The 20145-nt window shown below is 36.5% G+C and overlaps 3 protein-coding genes across 3 annotated transcripts; all 3 read left to right on the forward strand.

Moving 5' to 3' along the window:
* Positions 1–222: 222 nt before the first annotated feature.
* On the forward strand, positions 223–3568 carry LOC104210817 (1,4-dihydroxy-2-naphthoyl-CoA synthase, peroxisomal). Its single transcript, XM_009759789.2, has 9 exons — positions 223–653; positions 1007–1129; positions 1537–1638; positions 1819–1857; positions 1964–2062; positions 2376–2423; positions 2592–2687; positions 2982–3104; positions 3358–3568. The coding sequence occupies exons 1-9, from the start codon at positions 396–398 to the stop codon at positions 3472–3474; spliced, it is 1005 nt and encodes a 334-aa protein (XP_009758091.1). The 5' UTR covers positions 223–395; the 3' UTR covers positions 3475–3568.
* Positions 3569–4805: 1237 nt separating this feature from the next.
* On the forward strand, positions 4806–8928 carry LOC104210818 (ADP-ribosylation factor 2). Its single transcript, XM_009759790.2, has 7 exons — positions 4806–4993; positions 5799–5964; positions 6703–6773; positions 6991–7110; positions 8279–8397; positions 8463–8544; positions 8659–8928. The coding sequence occupies exons 2-7, from the start codon at positions 5817–5819 to the stop codon at positions 8662–8664; spliced, it is 546 nt and encodes a 181-aa protein (XP_009758092.1). The 5' UTR covers positions 4806–4993; positions 5799–5816; the 3' UTR covers positions 8665–8928.
* A 4691-nt stretch (positions 8929–13619) lies between these two features.
* On the forward strand, positions 13620–14807 carry LOC104210819 (uncharacterized). Its single transcript, XM_009759791.2, has 2 exons — positions 13620–13797; positions 13912–14807. The coding sequence occupies exons 1-2, from the start codon at positions 13620–13622 to the stop codon at positions 14805–14807; spliced, it is 1074 nt and encodes a 357-aa protein (XP_009758093.1).
* The last annotated feature ends 5338 nt before the right edge of the window (positions 14808–20145 follow it).

Genomic DNA, 20145 nt, shown 5'->3' on the forward strand with positions numbered 1-20145 from the left:
AAGAAAAAAATTTCTTATGTCCAAACATGCTCTAATTCTCAATATCATTTCCCCTGTGAAGAAACTTGAGTTATACAACACTACACCTAGGTGCTAATATAACACGTGCCTAAGAGATTATTATGAGCTTAAAAGGACAGTTATTAATACAACATTATTAATCTGTCTAGCTTTTAAAAAAGTATGCCAAACTCTCATAGGCTATTAAAAATTTATAGGATTGCGAGTGCCATTTTGGCTCCAAAAAATCTGACAAAACCCAGTTATCTTATCTCTATCTTATCCAATCAAGACATCAAATGATCATATATTTGTCACTCTACAACAGCAACTCCATATAACACACAAAATTAACTCAACAATAGTTTTTTGTTATTCTTGTGAAGAATTACACAATGTCGGAAAAGGATCTTAACACGATGAGGAGGAGAGTGGCATTGGTAGCAAATCATCTTTTGCCTGCTGCTTCTTCTTCGGCTCAACATGCTGTTTCTTCAATTGGGTGTAGCTCTTCCATTAATGATAATTACCACAGAGTTCATGGTGAAGTCCCAACCCACGAACCTGTTTGGAGACTCATTCCTTCTGAAGAGAATGGAAAGGATTTTACTGATATCATTTACGAGAAAGCTGTTGCTGAACCCATTGCTAAGGTTTTTTGCCTTTTAACATTTTACCTTTTTTTTTTTTTTTTTTTTTGGTGAATTTATTGTGGGTAATGCCTTTTGGGGAAAATCTCGCCTAACCGAACAATATCACAGGATAATTTAATTAAGTAAATTATACTGAATTGAGGATGATTTTCGAGATGTCTAGTATGGGCCTATAGTGTATTTACCAACGATAGGCGCTTTCCTGTATTCACTATTAGCAACCTTAGGTTCATTGCATCTCTGTTTTATTATTAGCAACTAGTAGCAGGTAATGAAGCTTCTTTGTTACTAACTGTACTTAGTGGAATGTTGGAGGTCTAGTTTAGTTCATATCATTTTCTTTCCTCTCGTAGATAACAATCAATAGACCGGAAAGGAGAAATGCTTTTCGACCACATACCATTAAGGAGCTTATTCGTGCATTTAACGATGCCAGGGATGACGGTTCTGTGGGAGTCATCATACTCACCGGAAAGGTATGCTTCCTACACAAATATCATATCATGTTTAATATAGATTATCTGTTCCATTCAAGAGTATTTCTAAAAAATGAGATGTAGTAGGAGTGTAAAAGTAACTACAATTTGTTGCTGACTAGAACTGAGCCCTTCTGAAGATGGTTTGGCCTCTGCTCTTTTCATTTGCTTCATTATTCTTCTGGTAGGTAATCCTTTTGGCTGGTTTTCCAGAGATTTTTGGCTGGGTGCCAAATCAAGTTTGACTTGCTCTTTGGTTTATTTCGTTGGAACAAATAAACAAGAAAACCTTCTTTCTACCTTATGAAATCACTTTCTAGATATCTGTTTATAGTGTGTTAACTTCAAATTATTATATCTATTTAGCTGTGCCACATGCATTTGTTCTCAAGAATGACTTGATGCAGGGTACAAAGGCATTTTGTAGCGGTGGTGATCAGGCATTGAGAAGTAAGGATGGTTATGCCGATTTTGAAAGTTTTGGTCGCCTCAATGTTCTAGATTTACAGGTAACCTAATCTGTCATCTTCTTTAAGTTATTTCAAAACATTTTTTTCCTTAAGATAGATAGTTAGTTTTAAGACTAAACAAATAAAAGGAAACTGATATTAAGTTTTTGATGTGTCCCATTCTTAGCTTCACTTGATGTAATTTTTGAGTTTACCTTATTCTTCTTCTTTCCTGCGTAGGTGCAAATTCGCCGTCTTCCAAAACCAGTAATCGCAATGGTATGGATCTCTTTCTTTCTTCTGTTAAGTGCTTTAATTTTGTGACCCTGTTTATTACATAATTCAATTATCTTCGGATGTCTCTTTTGCTTTTCTTGCGACTAAGGTTGCAGGTTATGCTGTTGGAGGCGGACACATCTTGCATATGGTTTGCGATCTAACAATTGCAGCAGATAATGCTATATTTGGTCAGACAGGCCCAAAGGTGCTTTTATCAGTGACATCTTTTTAACATGTGTACTTGAGAAAATATATTAGTAAATCAGTAAATGAGCATGTATTCAAGTACTGTTTGGAATAAAGCAATGTTCTATGTTGAATGAATATCCTAGCTTATTTACAAAGTCAATTGACTTCTTGTTATTCATATTCTTATTACTATAGCCTTCTTGACTTTATTCTTATTCTTTTTCCTTTATGTTATACTTTGAGGCCCTATCTGCACGAATAATCTACATAAAGTTAAAATCTGATGCCAGAAAAAGATTCATGAGATCTGATTCTTTTGCAAATTGCAGGTAGGAAGTTTTGATGCTGGTTATGGAAGTTCAATTATGTCTCGTTTGGTGAGCATCTAATCTTGGGTTTTCCTTTATGGATAACAGATTGGTCTTTTTATTTTCATGTTGATAGAACTTCTTGATCAAGTATTGGTGTAAAAACAAGCAACGTGCATCTCAAACATAATTAAGTAATCTCATTTATATTGGTTTAATCTTTTGCTGGCTGAACAGGTTGGGCCGAAAAAAGCTCGTGAAATGTGGTTTTTGACAAGGTTCTACACAGCCTCTGAAGCAGAGAAAATGGGACTTGTGAATGCTGTTGTTCCAGTGAGTATATAGACTGATACTACTTCTTTAACCTTAGAGCTACCGTAAGTGTAACAACCATAGGGAAACAAGAGGAAAAACAATCGAAATTAGAACTTCCTATGATTTCTGGTTTACGATAATTTAAAGTGCTTAGAATTTTTTACCACAAAATACTTGTCAGTTAGCTCAAAATTATACTCCTCGCAACAAATTTATAGGTCTCCTTAAGCTTAGAGAAAGGTTTTACTTCCTCCGTCATAAGAAATGCATTGGAGTTTTCTAATGCAATGTCTTGTTTCCTTCCTTTCACAGTTAGATAAGTTGGAACAAGAAACAATAAAATGGTGTAGAGAGATCTTAAGAAATAGTCCTACAGCAATACGGGTGCTAAAATCGGCTCTCAATGCAGTTGATGATGGACATGCTGGACTTCAGGTATATTCAACATCAAATATTTTCCACTTTTCCCTTATATTTCAAAATGTTCTCATATTAGAGCTAGCAAACTTTACCCAGTTATTTTACTTTTCATTTTCCTTAGCCGTCCTTCTCTACTCTATGCATTTCTCTTTTCATTCTATAAAGCAAAGCACAGAACATAAATCTCAATAATTCTGGACAACCAGATATATATTCCTACTAGGCAAATACTTATGATACACATTTTCTTTCTTTAAAATTATCTCAGGGGCTTGGGGGAGATGCCACTCTTCTATTTTATGGAACTGAAGAAGGCAGCGAAGGCAAAAATGCATATAATGAACGTAGACGACCAGATTTCTCAAAGTTTCCCCGGCTGCCTTGAGTTTCCACTGTTCTTGTAATCTGTTAGTACATTCCTTATGATGGATGATGTACTAATTACGCCATTCTAATAAAATTTTCTTTTTATTTGCGTATTCGTATCGAAGTTATTTGGAATAAAACAGTCCAAATGGAGTGACATTGGTATTGAGGATTCATGTAACCAGTCTCAGCTTACTCGGGATTGAGGTGTAGTTTGTCATATAGGAATGCCGATTCGATTGGAGACCCACGCAGTTTGTGACTGACAAATGAATTTTGGACTCAGATCTTTGTCTCACAAATAAACTACAGTACCTACAAGATTGAGACTACTCATTTAATCCAAAAGCTACATTACACAAATAAGGCTGTGATCACCAACCAGATGGATCTCGACCTTCTTTTATTATAGCAAAAATAGCATGATAATAGAATGGTCAAAAGCTTAAAGTTGTAACTGTAAGGAGCTGAAAGTTTATACTTATCCTTAGAAGCTTCGGATTGCTGAGAATGGAACTTGTCAATGCCGGCGGAAAACGGTGAATGACAATTGTTTTCCTTTAAAATCCAAACTCTGTATAGGAGTATTATTTTAATGATATCTTTTTACTAAAAGAGAATGATAACATAAACAATTACTACTATATCAGAAGTACAGTTGATGTCGACTGATTCAAAACCTTTGTAGCAAAGAAAGCTGACTAAGGAAATTTCTCTTGTTAGTTTTCATTTGCTTAGTACCATACGTTTCTTTTCATGAACCAAAAGTATTTTCCAATCCCATGGAAAAAATCCACTGTCTATTTAGTAAATTTCAAACTAAACGAAATACACAAATATTAAGGGTCTCTAAGGTTATAATGCTCAAATAAACATGCCAATAATCAAGAGTTTAGGTGGTTGTCCAAAGTCAATTGCAACCTATATGCGGTAAGAGATATAACATAAAAGGAAGGATTATAACATGTTAAAACTAAAATACCAATTAAGTTACAATATGTAGTAAATATTTATAGTATCTAACATCGAATATAGATTCTTCTAAGAAAGTATTACTACAATGTATTTTTTGATTTAACCATTGTCACGATTAATTCGGATTCACACGGTATAACTCGTAACTCCAATAAAGAACTAAAATGTATAATATTACATAGAAAATGCTGAAAAGGGACTAAACTATTTCTCATGTAAAAATTGTTACACTGTAACAAACCAAAATCAAACCTAAACCTAATAACTAATTAAATTAACAATCCCTTTCGTTAACCAGAAATTGAAGCATTAACACGCGTCAGTATCTGATTGCACTTGCCAACGTACATGAAACAGACCGACGGTGCAAAACGCACCTACCATTAGAATAGAGTGGCATTCTCGTCATTTCATTAAATCTGAAATGCCATTTTGGTACCATAAAAAAGATCTCCTTTCCTTTATTTATTGCAATCAAATTCCTTTCCGCTTTCTACATATTTTCCAGCGTTAATCTCAGGTTTCTCCTCTCATTAGATCCCTCCTCCAAAAGTTCTTTTCAGGTAGATCTTCGTATTTTATCAACCTTAGGTTAATTTTTCGGTTCAGTTTCATGCTTTTATAGTTACAATTTTTTGTTTATTTTTAATTTTTTCGATAAATTCGCTGTTAAAATCGTGTTTTGGATTTGAGACTGTTCGCAGTTGATTTTAGGCTCTAATGTATTCAATCTGATGATAGAAAATTTAAATATTTCAAGAATTTGGGGACACATTTGTTATTTGTTGTAGGCGGCTGATATTTGTGTGATTTGACGTTATTGATCTCAGATTTAGCGGTTCGTAGCTGTTGATTCGTTTTCTTCCTTCATTTTCTGTGTGAATTTGTATTTTTTATGATCTGAATATTGAGTCATTGTTTTGATTTGGCCTATAGGAAAAATCGTTTTGTATGGATTTGAGAAAGTTCTGATTGATTTTACGCTATAATCTGCTCAATTTAATGTTAAGATTCAATTTTGTTAGAGAATTTTTGGCTACATTTTTTGTACGCGATTGGTGCTTCTGTGATATGAGGTTACCTATCTCAGATTTAGAGGTTCACAGCCACTGATGCATTTTCTTGTGTGTTTCTGTGCTTGATCTGAAAATTGAGTCACTGCAGCTTGAAAATTATAATGTATAGGGTTTGAATCGTGAAAACTTAAGTTTGAGCTTTTAAAAAGTTTACTTTGGCCATGTCAATGTGATCATTTTTCCTTGTCATTCAGATCCGTATATAGAATAGCTCTAACTTGGTATGAATCAGCATATGCATCTGAATTTTGAAGGCAACCATGATTTGATTGTGTAATATTTTGGTGTGTAGGGATCATCAACAAGTGAAATGGGGCTGACATTCACCAAGCTCTTCAGTCGGCTTTTTGCCAAGAAGGAAATGCGCATTCTAATGGTTGGTCTTGATGCAGCTGGTAAGACTACCATATTGTACAAGTTGAAGCTGGGAGAGATCGTCACTACCATTCCCACCATTGGTATGTAGATCACTGCATACAGCAAAGTTCTTAGGCATAATATTTACTTTTTTACTTTTGAGTTGGTCTCTGGTCGAGGATGTTATTGGGTATGTTGCATGATTTGTATCGATTAGTGCTAGATCTTATTGTTAGGGGTCCACTTATGTTGTGCAACCTTTTTTTATTGGTAAACCACATCTTCCCACCCCAACCCCTCTCCCTAGGAGTCAATAGTGTCGTGTTCCCACTTTGTTTGTGGTGGCTCGAACCCCCAATCTCAAGGTTGGGGGTGGAGGGAGATTTCCACTTGAACTGCCCTCTCTTATATCACTTATGCGACTCTTGAAAGATTAACCAACTTATTATTTTGATTAAGTAAATAAATAACATGAATGAATGTAGGCAGTAGTACAAATCCTTCTTCCTGCTGTTTGCTGCAAATGTTTAGTTTGTAATAACCTATCCTTCCTATCGTCTGCTTCTCTCTGCTTTGGTTGTTCCGTAGTCTTAGCAACTAACTGGTGCTGTAGAACATCTGAAAGTTTATCAGTGACAGTTTGTCATGCAGACTCATAATGATTGTTTTTACTCTGTATGATAATTTTTACGATGCTTACATTTAGATAATAGTCTGTTTTTCTATTGAAAACATAATTTGTACCGAGAGATACTTGTCATCTTATAGAAAGTGTACGCTGATATGCAAATAATACTTTACTGCTTGTATGAGCTATCAGTAATAATTGGCAATTTCAGGTTTCAATGTGGAGACTGTTGAGTACAAGAACATCAGCTTCACTGTTTGGGATGTCGGGGGTCAGGACAAGGTATAATCTCTTCTTCTTTCCCCAAAGGCAGTAAGTTCTGCATTGATTTGGCCTTTGTTTATACTATAAGCAAAAAATAAGCCTTGCCTCTTCTTCTGTCTGATACATCCTTTTTTTTTTCCTTTTTTGTATTTGCTGGTAGCGTTATTCTTTCACATGGACTGAAGATTTTGGTCAATTATCTAGTACTAATTTCTTTTGTGTTTCATTTTTGCAGATCCGTCCATTGTGGAGGCACTACTTCCAGAACACTCAGGGTCTCATCTTTGTGGTTGATAGTAATGATAGAGACCGTGTCGTAGAAGCAAGAGATGAATTGCATAGGATGTTGAATGAGGTAATGATCCTTGCCCACACTGTGTTCATGGTTATTATTGTTTCCAGAAAGTAAACATCTGGCATCTAAAAGGTTCTTTTGCTGTAGAGCTTGAATTTATGTGCTTGTTTCGAGTTTAAATATGATTGATTGTAAATGTACTTGGATCCTCTTTGACAGAATTCTCTGTGAATATCATTTTTTCATTATAATCAAGTACCCATATCCTTATCAAGAAAGTAGAGTACCAATACAAGTAAATTCCAATATTAGCAGAGAAAAGGTAATGACTTTGATCCAAATTTAAAGAAGGATTAAAGCCAATGTAGGCTTGCTCTAGTAATAGATCCCTTGACTCCAACCATAAGGTTGGGGTTCGAGTAACCAAGGTGAGAAAGTCGGAAACCACTATTGATCCCCCCAGGAGGGGGGATGCTAAATAGTTTTTACAATATTAGATTGCGCCTAATCAAATTCAATTCTCTTAAGTTCAAATGAACCAAAGGTGCTGTTTCAGTGATTTGGCATTGTTAATGTTTGAATGATTCACTACCCAATATTCCCCAGGCTGTTTGCCTTTTCTTTGATTCATTACTTTTTAGGATGTCATTGTTGGTGAAAGTAATTATAATTGAACTAAAAGTTCATCGACCTTGTTTCTTACTTTTTAAGATGTGTTTGTTGGTGAAATGAAATAGTAATTGAAGTGGTTCATCAAGTTTTTTCTTTCTCGTATTTCACATTTCAGATTCACCGCTAATAAGTTGGTAATGATTCTATAAGATATATCCGGAATTGGAAGAATGGGTTTGGGAAGAGAGAAATTTTCCTTCAACTTGCCATTTAAGCAAATATCAGAATAGTTGAAGTTTGTCTCACGGTGCTTTGCATCACCCAATGTGTGCATGTTACATTCCTTTTTATTTTTGTTCTTTTCTAGAACACAGACAAAATAGGCAAGGGGCAGTACGGGAGGTAGCAATCTATGAGAAAACCACCTACTTTGAAATTTTCTTGCTGCTTACAGCTCATAGTTGCCATTGTTATCTGTCTTCTGGTTTTGCAGTCATTGCTACTTCTCATTATTTATTAGATAACAAGAGCAAGATGAACTTGGAGATCTCATAATTTGAGTTAAACTTTCTTGAGTGACCTGTGGTTTACATTTTGTCTTTACTTTTTGTCCCAGGATGAACTTCGGGATGCTGTGCTGCTAGTTTTTGCTAACAAACAAGATCTTCCTAATGCAATGAATGCTGCTGAAATAACTGATAAGCTTGGACTGCACTCCCTCAGGCAGCGTCACTGGTAAGTGCTTGTAACTCCTTTGCATACTTTTGAAGACTTCCTAAATTGGTTCTTTGCTGTGTCAGGTACATCCAGAGCACTTGTGCAACATCTGGAGAGGGGCTTTATGAGGGACTTGATTGGCTTTCTAACAACATCGCTAACAAGGTAGTTATATCATATTTATAAAGCTGTTGGAATATATGCTGCTTTATTTTTTTGGGTGGGGTAAGGGGAATCATAGGTTGCCTCTGATTATTTTCTCGCCACCTCTTTTTACAGGCCTAAAGTGATGCAGATTTGTTATTGCGGGTTGATCCTGGAAGGTTTTTATCTAGTTATTTTTTTCTTCTCAAGTCAGTGTGGTTATGAACATCTCCTTAAAAGCATTTTGCAACTTCATAGGGCTTTTTGTAATGGCTGTGTAAGACGATGGTCGAATATATGTAATTGCTGTCTGTTTTAGGTATATTTTCATAAATTTGTATAACAAAGACTAGCTTTCATATGACATAGCATTTGTTAATGATTAAAGCCTTGTGGTTCCCTTTCTTTTCTCTTTTCTTTTTTTTGGTGAGTTCCTGTTTGCATCTCTCTGTTGGGCGGAGTTTATGTGAGATCCTGATAGAGGATGGTGATTTGAGCTGCAATGAAAATCGAGAATTAGGAGAAAAGGTACTATAAATCTACAAACAGTGATATGTACGTGAAGAAGAAGGCATATTAGGGAAGATACGAAGTTGAGGGGCTTACCTCTTCTTTGTAGCACCTAATTTAAATTAGTTTCTTCTAGTAGGAATCAAATTTATAGTTTTGTCAAACCATCTAATCCTAGAATAGATATGAAGGTGTTTCTTGGTAAGTTTGGTTGTGTCAAGAATGCTTTCTAGGGGGTTCCTTTCCGGTGTAACCCATGTGCATCTTCTTGTGTGATACTCTCAATAGCATATCAATTCGCAATGATCAGACACCTCCCCCTAATTGCTGCCTTCAGCAGGCCCCTTCTTCCATGCACCATCTACTCCCTTCTTTTTCTTGTGTTAGTTAAATGATCACAGTAACTGTTAAGGAGTGCGGGGCGTCTGTTTTGCACTTAGCCAAGAGTACTATACCTTAGGACTTGTGGTTTTGAACTTTGCACTTACCATAAGAGAACTTCCCGTTGAGCTACTGTCATCGGAGGTGAAGAAAAGGGTATTGTGGTGGGCGGCATGTGGTTGATCTTTCGTTTCCAAAATAACATGTACCAAAAAGTCATTGATATTCTTGGACGCGAAAGTTTAAGTTCTTTCACCATAACACACTCAGAGAAAACATTTCTGGACTTTGGGCAATATTCTGTTACCAGCTGTGGCATTGGGAATCCAGAGTTCTTTTATGGCATGGATTCAGTATGCATTGGGAAGAATACGTTTATGGAGCATTCTTAACTTCTCCATATACAAGAGTACAAGTTAGGCTTCTACATAAGTGTGTTAAGTACCAATGAGGCTAAGGAGTGTCACGTACTTTCTAGGGGTTGTTTGTTTTAAAGACAAGTTATGTAGAGGTTATAATGCAGGGATTAGTAATATGTATTATAGTGTACGGATGATCTCCTATTCAATATTTAATTTGATATAATACATATTAGTATACATTGCATATTATCTTTACTTTTTAAGCAAAATAAAATTTCCTTTACAATTTTGTGGGTCAGTTTTGTCATTTTAGTTTTTTTAATCCATGTATTGCTCTTCGTTCTTATTTTATATTGTACCCCTATAAAATAGTAAATAGATTTACTCATAACTTATTTAAGTACTCATCATTTATCATTTATGAGGAATAGGAAAATAGTATAAATTAGTGATAAATTTTGTACAGAAACAAATCTAAACCCCAACCAAAATCCTCTTAAAGTATGGAAAAGAGCAAAAATGTCCCTAACGTATGAAAAATAGCTTTAAAATACCTTCAGTTAAACTTTTGGGTTATAAATGCCCCTAGCCATTTTTGTGCTCAAATTTACTCCTATATCTAACAGACCTAACTTGGTCAATTTTGTTTAACTTCGCGATGTGGCAATTTCTTAGTCTGCCATGTGTATTATTTGTATTACATAAAAACCCACCTCTCCTATAAACAAAAATATCTGATGGGCTGTCTCTGTAAACCATATACAATTGGACCAGCTACATGAAAATAGTGTTTTAATGTTTCCTTTTTCACTGCTCTATTTCCACGGGCAGTACGAAAGAAGAAAGGGGTCAGCTGATTTAATTTACCTGGGTAATGGGTCAGGCGAAGGTTAAGTGGTGGGTTATAGGATTGATGAGGATAAATAAAGTTTTACCTAGGGATATTATATTAGAAACTTATTTATTACTTTTCCTTAGGTTCCTTAAAAATTATATTTGCAAATCAACCAAAACCTCTTTCTCCAGGCGATTTGTAGGCGATCTCCAGGCGATTTGGAGGCGACTAGAGAGAAACACTTCCATGGCCGCGCCAGCCACTGCCCAGCCTTCAATGGAGGTTGGGTAGTCGTCTTCTCCACCAGTTACAACCCCCCAATCTACTACAATCCCAAATCCAATCCAAAACTACGCAAATATGCTCAAACCTAGTGCATTAAATGCTCTCATGCAACCTGCGACTAACGTAGCCCTAAAACCAATTGAGTATCTTCATGGAGAACCAATTGTGAGATGGAAGAAGCAAGAAGTAAGGCAATCCATTGCACAACAAGGATTGAACTTGGAGTCTTGGGTAAGTTTTTGTATGGCAAACCTGGGATTCATGAGTTACATAAAGTTTTGCCCATACAATGTGAATTAAAAGGTCCATGTTCAGTTGGTCTTATTGAGGACAGTCATGTTTTGATCAAGCTCTCATTGATGGAAGATTATATTCATCTATTATCCAAGCCTGCTATTATTTGAGAATTCAAAACGAGATGTGGCAGATGAGGTGCACCAAGTGGAATCCATGGTGGAAAGTTGATGAAGAAACACCTATTGCTATAGCATGGATATCTTTTCAAGACTTGCCTCCTAATTTCTTTGGAAGGGAGTTTGTATTTTCTTTAGCTAGGGCAGTAGGGAGGCCATTACATGTTGATTTGGCTACTCAAAATGGTACAAGGCCAAGTTGTGCCAAGGTGAAGGTTGAGGTGACTTTGTTAGCTAATTTACCTCAAAGGATCAAGATAGTCGAGGAAGAAAATGAAATTGGGCCGGAGGAGTTCAAGTGGATCAAGATTAGATATGATTATATGCCTAAGTATTGTAAAACTTATAAAAAGCAAGGTCACAAGGAAGAGGACTGTTGGGTGATTAATCCGGCATTGAGGAAGTTTAAAGAACAAGCTAATGATGTGAAGAATGAGCAAAGTATTGTTGGTACTGCTGCCAATACTACAAAGGTGTTAACGAGTGGTAAGATACTAGGAAAACCTATTACCAACCCAACTAGGCAGGAATAGATGCAAGCTAGAAAGAAAAAATATCAAAAGGACAAGAGGGGTCATATTATTGAGGAGCCAAAGGAAAAAGAAGACAACAAGGGAAAAGGAAAACTTAAGGAGGAGGCAGTGATGTCCAAGAACAAATTTGAAGCTTTAGAAGTGGAGGAAGATGCTCAACCAATTTTGACAATTACAGATGGCAATGTAGATGGTAAGGACAAGAATGAAAGGAAAGATCAAGGAGGTAAGGGAACCAGCAAGGTGCAACAACAGGAAAATAAGAAGAAAGAAAAAGATCAATCTCCTAATCCTACTCCTAATGGGACTAGGGGAGGTGACTCAAGGAAGCTGTCTGGTAAGGAAGGTGGAACTTCCACCTTAAATAAGGAAGAATTTGACTCGAGAAGAGTAAAAAAGGAAGTTGCGGAAAAGGCAAATAAGGAAGGGGAGGTAGTTCTACAAAAGGATAAGTTGAATCCTATTTTAGGAGGGGTTTAGGAGGGGTTCAATCTTCATTAATGGGAGATCTTGTATTGAATGCTCCTATTCCTATTGACTTCAGGATCGATGTTGATGCTAAAAAGGAAAATACTATTGATTGGGTGCATATGAGGTTTGAGACAAATAAGGAGGAATTAAGACAATGTAATGTAATTACTAATCAGTCATGTCAAGAAATTCCATCCCAAACGTATGATGATGCTGGGCAATTAGAGGATGGGAATGAAGTTAGTTCAAGAAATGTGTTATGGAGTGATGAGGCAGAGCTAATAGAAGCTAGAATGTGATCAAAAATCACAACTGAAGGCAAGGAAAATAGAGACAATATGCAGCTACAAAAAACTATCAAATTAGATGATGCTACAGTAAATCCTATCAGTTCCACAACTAGGGTTGATGATAGAGGGACATCAATGGAGGATCAGGTCAATGCCTCAGCTGGAGGGGATCATGGTAAATATATAGATGCAGGAAAACAAAGGTCTTCTCACACTACACCATTAGCCAAAGATCAGGTCAATGGAACAATACAATTTGGTTTTCCTGGGGAGATTTTGGCCTATGTAGATGGGGTTCCAGTTTATGCATTGATGAAGGAACAAGTTGGGAATGTTCCTAAGGATGTTGTAAAGGATACAGTGTGCCAAAATCAACAAACAGACAATGGGAAAGGGTCTGATCTCAATGGAACAGTAGCTACAGTAAATCCTAATATGAGTTCTGTGTATGAGCTTCAATTTAAAATGATGCAGGAGAAGCTAGGAGATATGGTTAGCAATTCTGACCATTATGAAGCAGCATTGACACCCTATGAACCAGGTGATGAAGCCATAGGTTCGGGAGAAAGTGAAGCATTGCCAATGGCATGTTCATCTGGAACTGGATCCCCCTTACATATCAAAGTTAATATGCCATTGAAATCACCTAATCAGGTACTAGATGACCTCATTACACATCAGGGGTTGCCCTTAGACATTCAGAATTCTTTGGTGGAGCAGCAACAACAATTTGAAGGGGAAGAAGATAATGAGTCTACAGTAGAGAATTTTAAAGGTGTGACGTGAGAAGGGGATGTATCTCCTACAACAGCTAATAGAAGTGGAAAGAAAGGAAAGAAAAATCAACCTAAAGAGCCATTACAACCTACAAGAATTTTGCCTAGAAGGGCGGCCTCTGGAGCTTCATGATGATGATTAAAACACTCATATGGAATATAAGGTCTGTTAAAACTCAACAGGCCTTTCAGAGAGTGATCAATATGCAAAAGGAACATGGTTTTTTCATTGTAGCACCCATGGGGCCTTTACAGAAGAAGAAATTTCTTGACAAATATAGAAGAAGATTAGGTATGGAAGCTGCAATCTCTAATGTAAATAGCAAAATTTGGTTATTTTTTGATTCTATTGTGGAATGGGATCTCTTGATTGACACTGAGCAACAAATGACCATCAGAGTGTATCATCAGGGTCTTGGTAAATATATTATGATGGCATTTGTATATGCTAAGTGCGGTGCATTAGAGAGGCTGGAATTATGGGACAATCTATACTATTTGGCTACTGATATGGAGCTGCCATGACTAGTAGGGGGTGATTTCAATGTAGTGTTGGGAGAGGAAGAGAAGATAGGTGGCCTACCAGTGTATCCTCTAGAGTATGAAGATTTTGCATTCTGTGTCAACTCTTGTGGATTGTTTGATCTTGGATACAAGGGTAGCCCTTTCACATGGTGGAATGGGAGGCCAAATGAAGAGTGTATCTTTAAAAGACTTGACAGAATCCTTGTGAACATGACCTTTCAATCCTTGTTTCCTACAATAGAGGTTGAGCACCTCATTAGAACAGGATCTGATCATGCACCACTTTTGATGAGCTGTGGAGAGGAAGCTATGAAAGTTGTTAAACCATTCAAGTTCTTAAACTTCTGGGCAAAACATGAAACTTTCTTATATGTGTTGAAGCAGAATTGGATGACTGACTTTATAGGGGACCCTTTCTTGATGTTCAAGCAAAAATTGAAGAGGGTTAAGATTGCTCTTTCAAAATGGAGTAAATTAACCTATGGGGATATCTTCAAGCAGCTGGCTATTAGGGAGGATGTGGTAAGGATTAAGGAGATGCTTTTTGAAGACGATCCTTCATTAGAGAATAGAATAGTACTTCAAAAAGCTCAAGCTAAGTTGAAGAAGTACTTGAGCATTGAGGAGCAATATTGGAAACAAAAGGCATGTATGACTTGGTTTGAAGAAGGAGATAGAAATACAAGGTTCTTCCATAATTGTGTCAATGGGAAGAGGCAAAAGTTACAATTAAAAAGGATCCAGAATAGTGATGGTTCATGGATTGAAGACCAAGACAAGTTATCTGAAACTGCAGTGGATTTTTTCCAGAAACAATTCACTAAGGAGGGGGATCCTACAAGCTTTGATTTGTTAAACAATGTACCTACAATGGACAAGGGAGCAAAACTTGGAACTATGTAGATTTCCTACTATGGAGGAGGTAAAGGCTGCTGTCTTTGCACTGAGGGGTGAAAGTGCAAGTGGTCCAGATGGTTACTCAGGTTTGTTCTTTCAAGCATGATGAGATATTGTGGGGAAAGATATTCACACATTGTTAATTGTGTTTTTTGAGGGCAGTCTATTGCCTAAATCAATAACACATACTAACCTTGTTTTATTGCCTAAAAAGCCTCAAATTCAAACATTCTCTGACCTTAGACCTATCAGATTGAGTAATTTTATTAACAAGGTATTCTCAAGGGTGGTGCATGATAGACTAGAAAAGATACTGCCTTCTTTGATTTCAAAAAATCAATCTGGTTTTGTCAAGGGAAGGAGTATCTTTGAGAATATTTTATTGACTCAAGAGATTGTTACTGATATAAGATTGAGAGGTAAGCCAACCAATGTGGTGATCAAATTAGATATGGCTAAGACATATGATAGGGTGTCTTGGAAATATTTGATGCATGCATTGAGGAGAATGGGGTTTGCAGAATGCTTTATAAACATGGTTTGGAATCTCATTGCTAACAATTGGTCTTCTGTTATGGTTAATGGACAAGCTTCTAGATTTTTTCACTCAACAAGGGGTGTGAAGCAAGGTAACCCTCTATCACCAGCTTTGTTTATTCTCTCAGCAGAGGTTTTATCAAGGTCATTGAATAATTTGTTTGAAGATAGGCAGTTTAGAGGTTTTGGTATGCCAAAATGGTCTGATCCATTGAATCATCTAGCTTATGAAGATGATACTATTATCTTTGCATCTGCTGATCCTTACTCCCTTCAGAAGATAGTAGATGTTTTGGCTTTGTATGAGACAACTTCTGGGCAGATGATCAATAAGGCAAAGATTTCGTATTATATGCACTCAAAGGTTGCTGGAAATTTGGTCAATGCAGTAACTAATATCACTGGTTTCTCTAAAGGCAGCTTCCCATTTACTTACCTTGGATGTCCAATTTTCTATACAAGAAGAAGGAAGGACTACTATAATGACCTGATCTAGAAGGTAAAGGTAAAGCTACACTCATGAAAAGGGAAATTACTATCTTATGGAGGTAAGGCCACATTGATCTCAAGTGTGCTTCAAAGTATACCTACACACATACTGTCAGTCCTTGATCCACCCGACAATGTCATAGTACATCTCCATAAAACTTTTGCGAGATTTTTCTGGAGCAATAAGGAAGAAGGGAGAAGTAGACATTGGACAAAGTGGCAAAATTTATGTCTTCCCAAGGAGGAGGGGGGATAGGTTTTAGATCATTGTTTGATGTCTCAAAAGCACTATTTGCAAAGCTTTGGTGGAGATTTAGAACTTCTAAATCCTTATGGTCAAACTTCATGTGGAATAAGTATTGCAAGAAAGAATTACCTACTGTGGTTCAGTTTAGGAGAGGCTCACATGTTTGGAGGAAAATGTTAGAGGCAAGAGATGAGGTGGAGCATGCAATCTTATGGGAAATGAATAGGGGATCTACTAATGTATGGCATGAGAATTGGACTGGCTTGGGAGCTTTATATCATGTATTGCCTCCAGACTTCCCTATAAATGAAGACTTGCAAGAGGTTGCTGAGCTGCGAGATGAAGATCAATAGAATGATGTACTCCTAGATCAAACATTCCCACAGGAGATTGTTGATCATATTAGACAAGAAGTTCATTTTTCTAATGATGATGAATACTGGGACACTCTAAGGTGGATGCCTACACCTTCAGGTAAGTTTACTATGAGTAGTGCATGGAGGATTTTGAGACATAGAGAACCGAATAATCCTGAATTTGCAAAGTTGTGGACCAAAGGATTACCTTTCAAAACCTCCTTCTTCTTATGGAGAGTTTGGAAAGGGAAGGTACCTACTGGTGATTTATGGAGGAGAGGGGGTTACATGGTGGTTTCTAAGTGCTGCTGTTGCTTGCCACCACAAGAAGACTCCTTCCAACATTTGTTCTTAACAAGTAATACTGCAAATAAGGTGTGGAAGACCTTCACTCAGGCTGCAGGATTGGTGATTAATATGGTATAGGTACATCAGGTTATAAGGGAATGGTGGAATGCAAAGTGTTGTCCAAAGCTTAGACCATTATTAAGGGTCATTCATGAAGTAAGCAAGACTTTGTACTATTTGGCAAATGTGAGGTATCCTTGGCTTCCTAGGATTCCACTTTTATGGCCAGAGATGATTAAGTTCTTTGAACACTACAAACCAGTTGTAGTCACTAAGAGAGTCACATGGCAATGTCCATATGAGGGACGGTTCAAATGTAATACTTATAGAGAATCAAGGGGGAATCCGGGTCCTAGTTCTTATGGCTTATGTGTTAGAGATCATAGTGGCAACTTGGTATTTGCAAAGGCAAGGGAGAGAGGGGAGGCAACTAATATTGTGGCAGAGGCAAAGGGAATTGTTGCATATTTGGTTTACTGTGTAGAGAGGCAGCTTCACCCTTTGATCATGGAGACTGACTCTTCAGTGATGAGGAAGATCATTGATGATGAATGGGAGACACCATGGTGTATAGGGCATAAGTGAGAAGGATCAAGGAGATAAAGAACATATATAATGTGTTGTTTCAACATGTGCTAAGGGAGGGCAACAAAGTGGTAGATTTTTTAGCTAACCTTATTTTCTCTTTTGCAGGTACAATCACATTTCATTCATTCCAGGAGTTGCCATCTGAAGGAAAAGTATTAATCAATATGGACAAAGCTCAGATTCCTAACTTAGAGTTAGGATTGCCAAGAGGAAAGCACCAGACTGATGAACACAATATCCTTAGAACTACCTGAACCTCATACTAAGTGTGTCTGGACATTGTTGAATAACTTCTCAGTGGTATTAGCATGGCATCATGCTCAATCTGGGGGTTATTTAGTTGTGTTCAGATTGTTCTATTTACAGTTTATGGTAGTTAATTCTCTAAGTTCACATGTTAGTCCTCTACACTGTATAAATCTAAAAGGAAGACAAGGTTTGCGTACAAGTTTGAATTATTTTGTTCTCTACTGTATAACTAGAGGGTGTTACTCAGTGGTATTAGTATGTTATCATACTCAATCTGAGGATACTCTATGGTTATGTGGTGGAAGTATACAAAGGAATTGGGAATTTCTTTTTACAAATAGGCACAATATGAAAAATCTGATGAACAGTAGTGTTGTGCTTTGCACAACCTTATTTTGGATCCTATTGTTCGAGGTTCTGGACATCCTAAGGACTTGAAAATTGGTCTTGCAACAATCTTGGAAGTCTAGTGGAGTCACTAATGGTACATTACATATACAGGAAGTTGTCTTAATGGCTGCTACTCTGCAGAATATGCATGGCATGAACAGTAGGCCTGCACATTGCACATCCAGTTTCATGATTCTTTTGTCGTTAGTATTGTGCAGGTTTTTTGTGCTATCTATGCTAAGGAGGAAATTATGGATAGTAATGGTAACAACTGGGATCATTTACACACGCATGAAGCTGCAGCTGTACCATGGAGTGCATACTCAAGTTCTTCCTACATCTGATTTGGTCTGTCATACTTAGTGTACTGTATTGTCATTGTTCAGTGGTATCTGTGTGTTCACAGACTCATTCTGGAGATGATAATGCAGTAGACAAGGTATGTTTGAGGAGAAAACAGTTGATACTCCGTGTTGATTGGAAGGAACATCATTGGATCTTTAATGAAGATTGGAAGTTTTTGCTGAGTTTAATCTGTTGGTGTATTGGTTTGGAATTCAGTTTGGTCTTTGGAATGCATACTCTGGCGCCTGGTGAGAGCTTGATAGGTGCCACTTGGTATTTGCCATTACCAATTGGATTCACATACACTAACAGGACCATGTCAGCATTATATGATGTAACAACTAGTCCTTTAGCATTTTGTCTTTTATTAGTATTAGTAGTTGTTAGCTTCATGCAACTATTAGTCAGTTTTGGACATCTTGTATGTTTTGAACCCTCTTTGGGATTTTATTTATATATTAGCCACTAGGCAGTCTGCCTAGTGGAATATTTGCTTTAAAAAAACCTCTCTCTCTTTCACACAAATCAAGTGACTATCTCTCTAAAATTTAGCAAAATATGTTTCTTTAAATTAATTTCACCAACAACCATTAAAAGATTCAACAATTGACAATTCCATCGACATTATCTCTAAATTTGTAGCAGCAGAGGGTTCACTATTGATAACTATTAATTTTGTTTGAAGTTTTGCATTCGATATTCGGGTTTTACAAATTTAAGATTTATTTATATTGAATGTTTTTGCAAATGATTGTGAATATTCTTTGGAATAAATATATCTCCATTTTGAAGGAGATTGGTTAGTTTTAGAGTTGGGTTTTAGGTGAAATTTTAGATTTAAACTCAAATACAAAGACGTTTTTGAATTGTATCACGATTGTATGATAATTGTATCAACTTTCTATATGAATTATATCTGATACATTAATATCTTTAACAACACCCGATACAATACTAATATAAGTATAATATAATATAATATAATATAATATAATATAATATCATAACTTAAGTTTAGAGTTGATTTTTGTCACGACCCCAAAACCACACACCAGTTGTGATGGCGCCTAACTCACTTGCTAGACAAGCCAACATAACAACAACGAAATTGAATAACAAAAATAGCAAAGGAAAAACACAAGTCTAATGCCAATAACATGAATAACTGCGTCAAAATACAATAACTCCCCAAAATTGGTAATACATTGTCATAAGCTCTAATCAAAAGTACAAGTCTAGAATATAGAATAATGATACTGTCTGAATAGAAATAGCTGTACAAAAAGGAAAAGAGAAGCTAAGACTGCGGTCGGGATGCAGCTCTACCTTATCTCTCCAAAATGCTCACATCGACACCTCACAACTAGCCGCAACTCGGTCCGACACCTAGATTTGCACAATTAAGTGAAAAGTAGTATGAGTACAACTGACTCCATGTACTCAGAAAATATCATAACTAACCTCGACAAGGTAATAGAAGCAAGAATTTCAAATGATACTCACCATTCACCTGTACAGTTTAGTAATCCAATAAGTACAAAACAATAATCATAAACAAGTCATATATCATAGAAAGAACCATCTTGGTGCACATGATATCTTGATGTACTCTGCTCAGTCAACGGTTCAACATATAAATATGATATGCAAATAAATCAAGTAAAAAACCAAGAAAATTACAAGTAAAGATGAAATGCATAACCATATTAAACACTAGCCAGCTTTTCTTCAGAATTTCCATAACCATACCATACCACTGATCAGTTTTCCTCAATATTCATGTACACCATCAAGA

This window comes from Nicotiana sylvestris, chromosome 10 (genome assembly GCF_000393655.2).
Source record: "Nicotiana sylvestris chromosome 10, ASM39365v2, whole genome shotgun sequence".
Taxonomy (NCBI): domain Eukaryota; kingdom Viridiplantae; phylum Streptophyta; class Magnoliopsida; order Solanales; family Solanaceae; genus Nicotiana; species Nicotiana sylvestris.

Bases quoted from the DNA above. Each gene is read 5' to 3' on its own strand.
- LOC104210817 (XM_009759789.2), top strand. From the start codon at position 396: ATGTCGGAAAAGGATCTTAACACGATGAGGAGGAGAGTGGCATTGGTA. The intron at 1,639-1,818 runs GTAACCTAATCT...TTTCCTGCGTAG, and splicing joins TCAATGTTCTAGATTTACAG to GTGCAAATTCGCCGTCTTCC. The intron at 2,063-2,375 runs GTGCTTTTATCA...TGCAAATTGCAG, and splicing joins TTGGTCAGACAGGCCCAAAG to GTAGGAAGTTTTGATGCTGG.
- LOC104210818 (XM_009759790.2), top strand. From the start codon at position 5,817: ATGGGGCTGACATTCACCAAGCTCTTCAGTCGGCTTTTTGCCAAGAAG. The intron at 5,965-6,702 runs GTATGTAGATCA...TGGCAATTTCAG, and splicing joins CACTACCATTCCCACCATTG to GTTTCAATGTGGAGACTGTT. The intron at 6,774-6,990 runs GTATAATCTCTT...TCATTTTTGCAG, and splicing joins ATGTCGGGGGTCAGGACAAG to ATCCGTCCATTGTGGAGGCA.
- LOC104210819 (XM_009759791.2), top strand. From the start codon at position 13,620: ATGGGGCCTTTACAGAAGAAGAAATTTCTTGACAAATATAGAAGAAGA. The intron at 13,798-13,911 runs GTAAATATATTA...CATGACTAGTAG, and splicing joins AGTGTATCATCAGGGTCTTG to GGGGTGATTTCAATGTAGTG.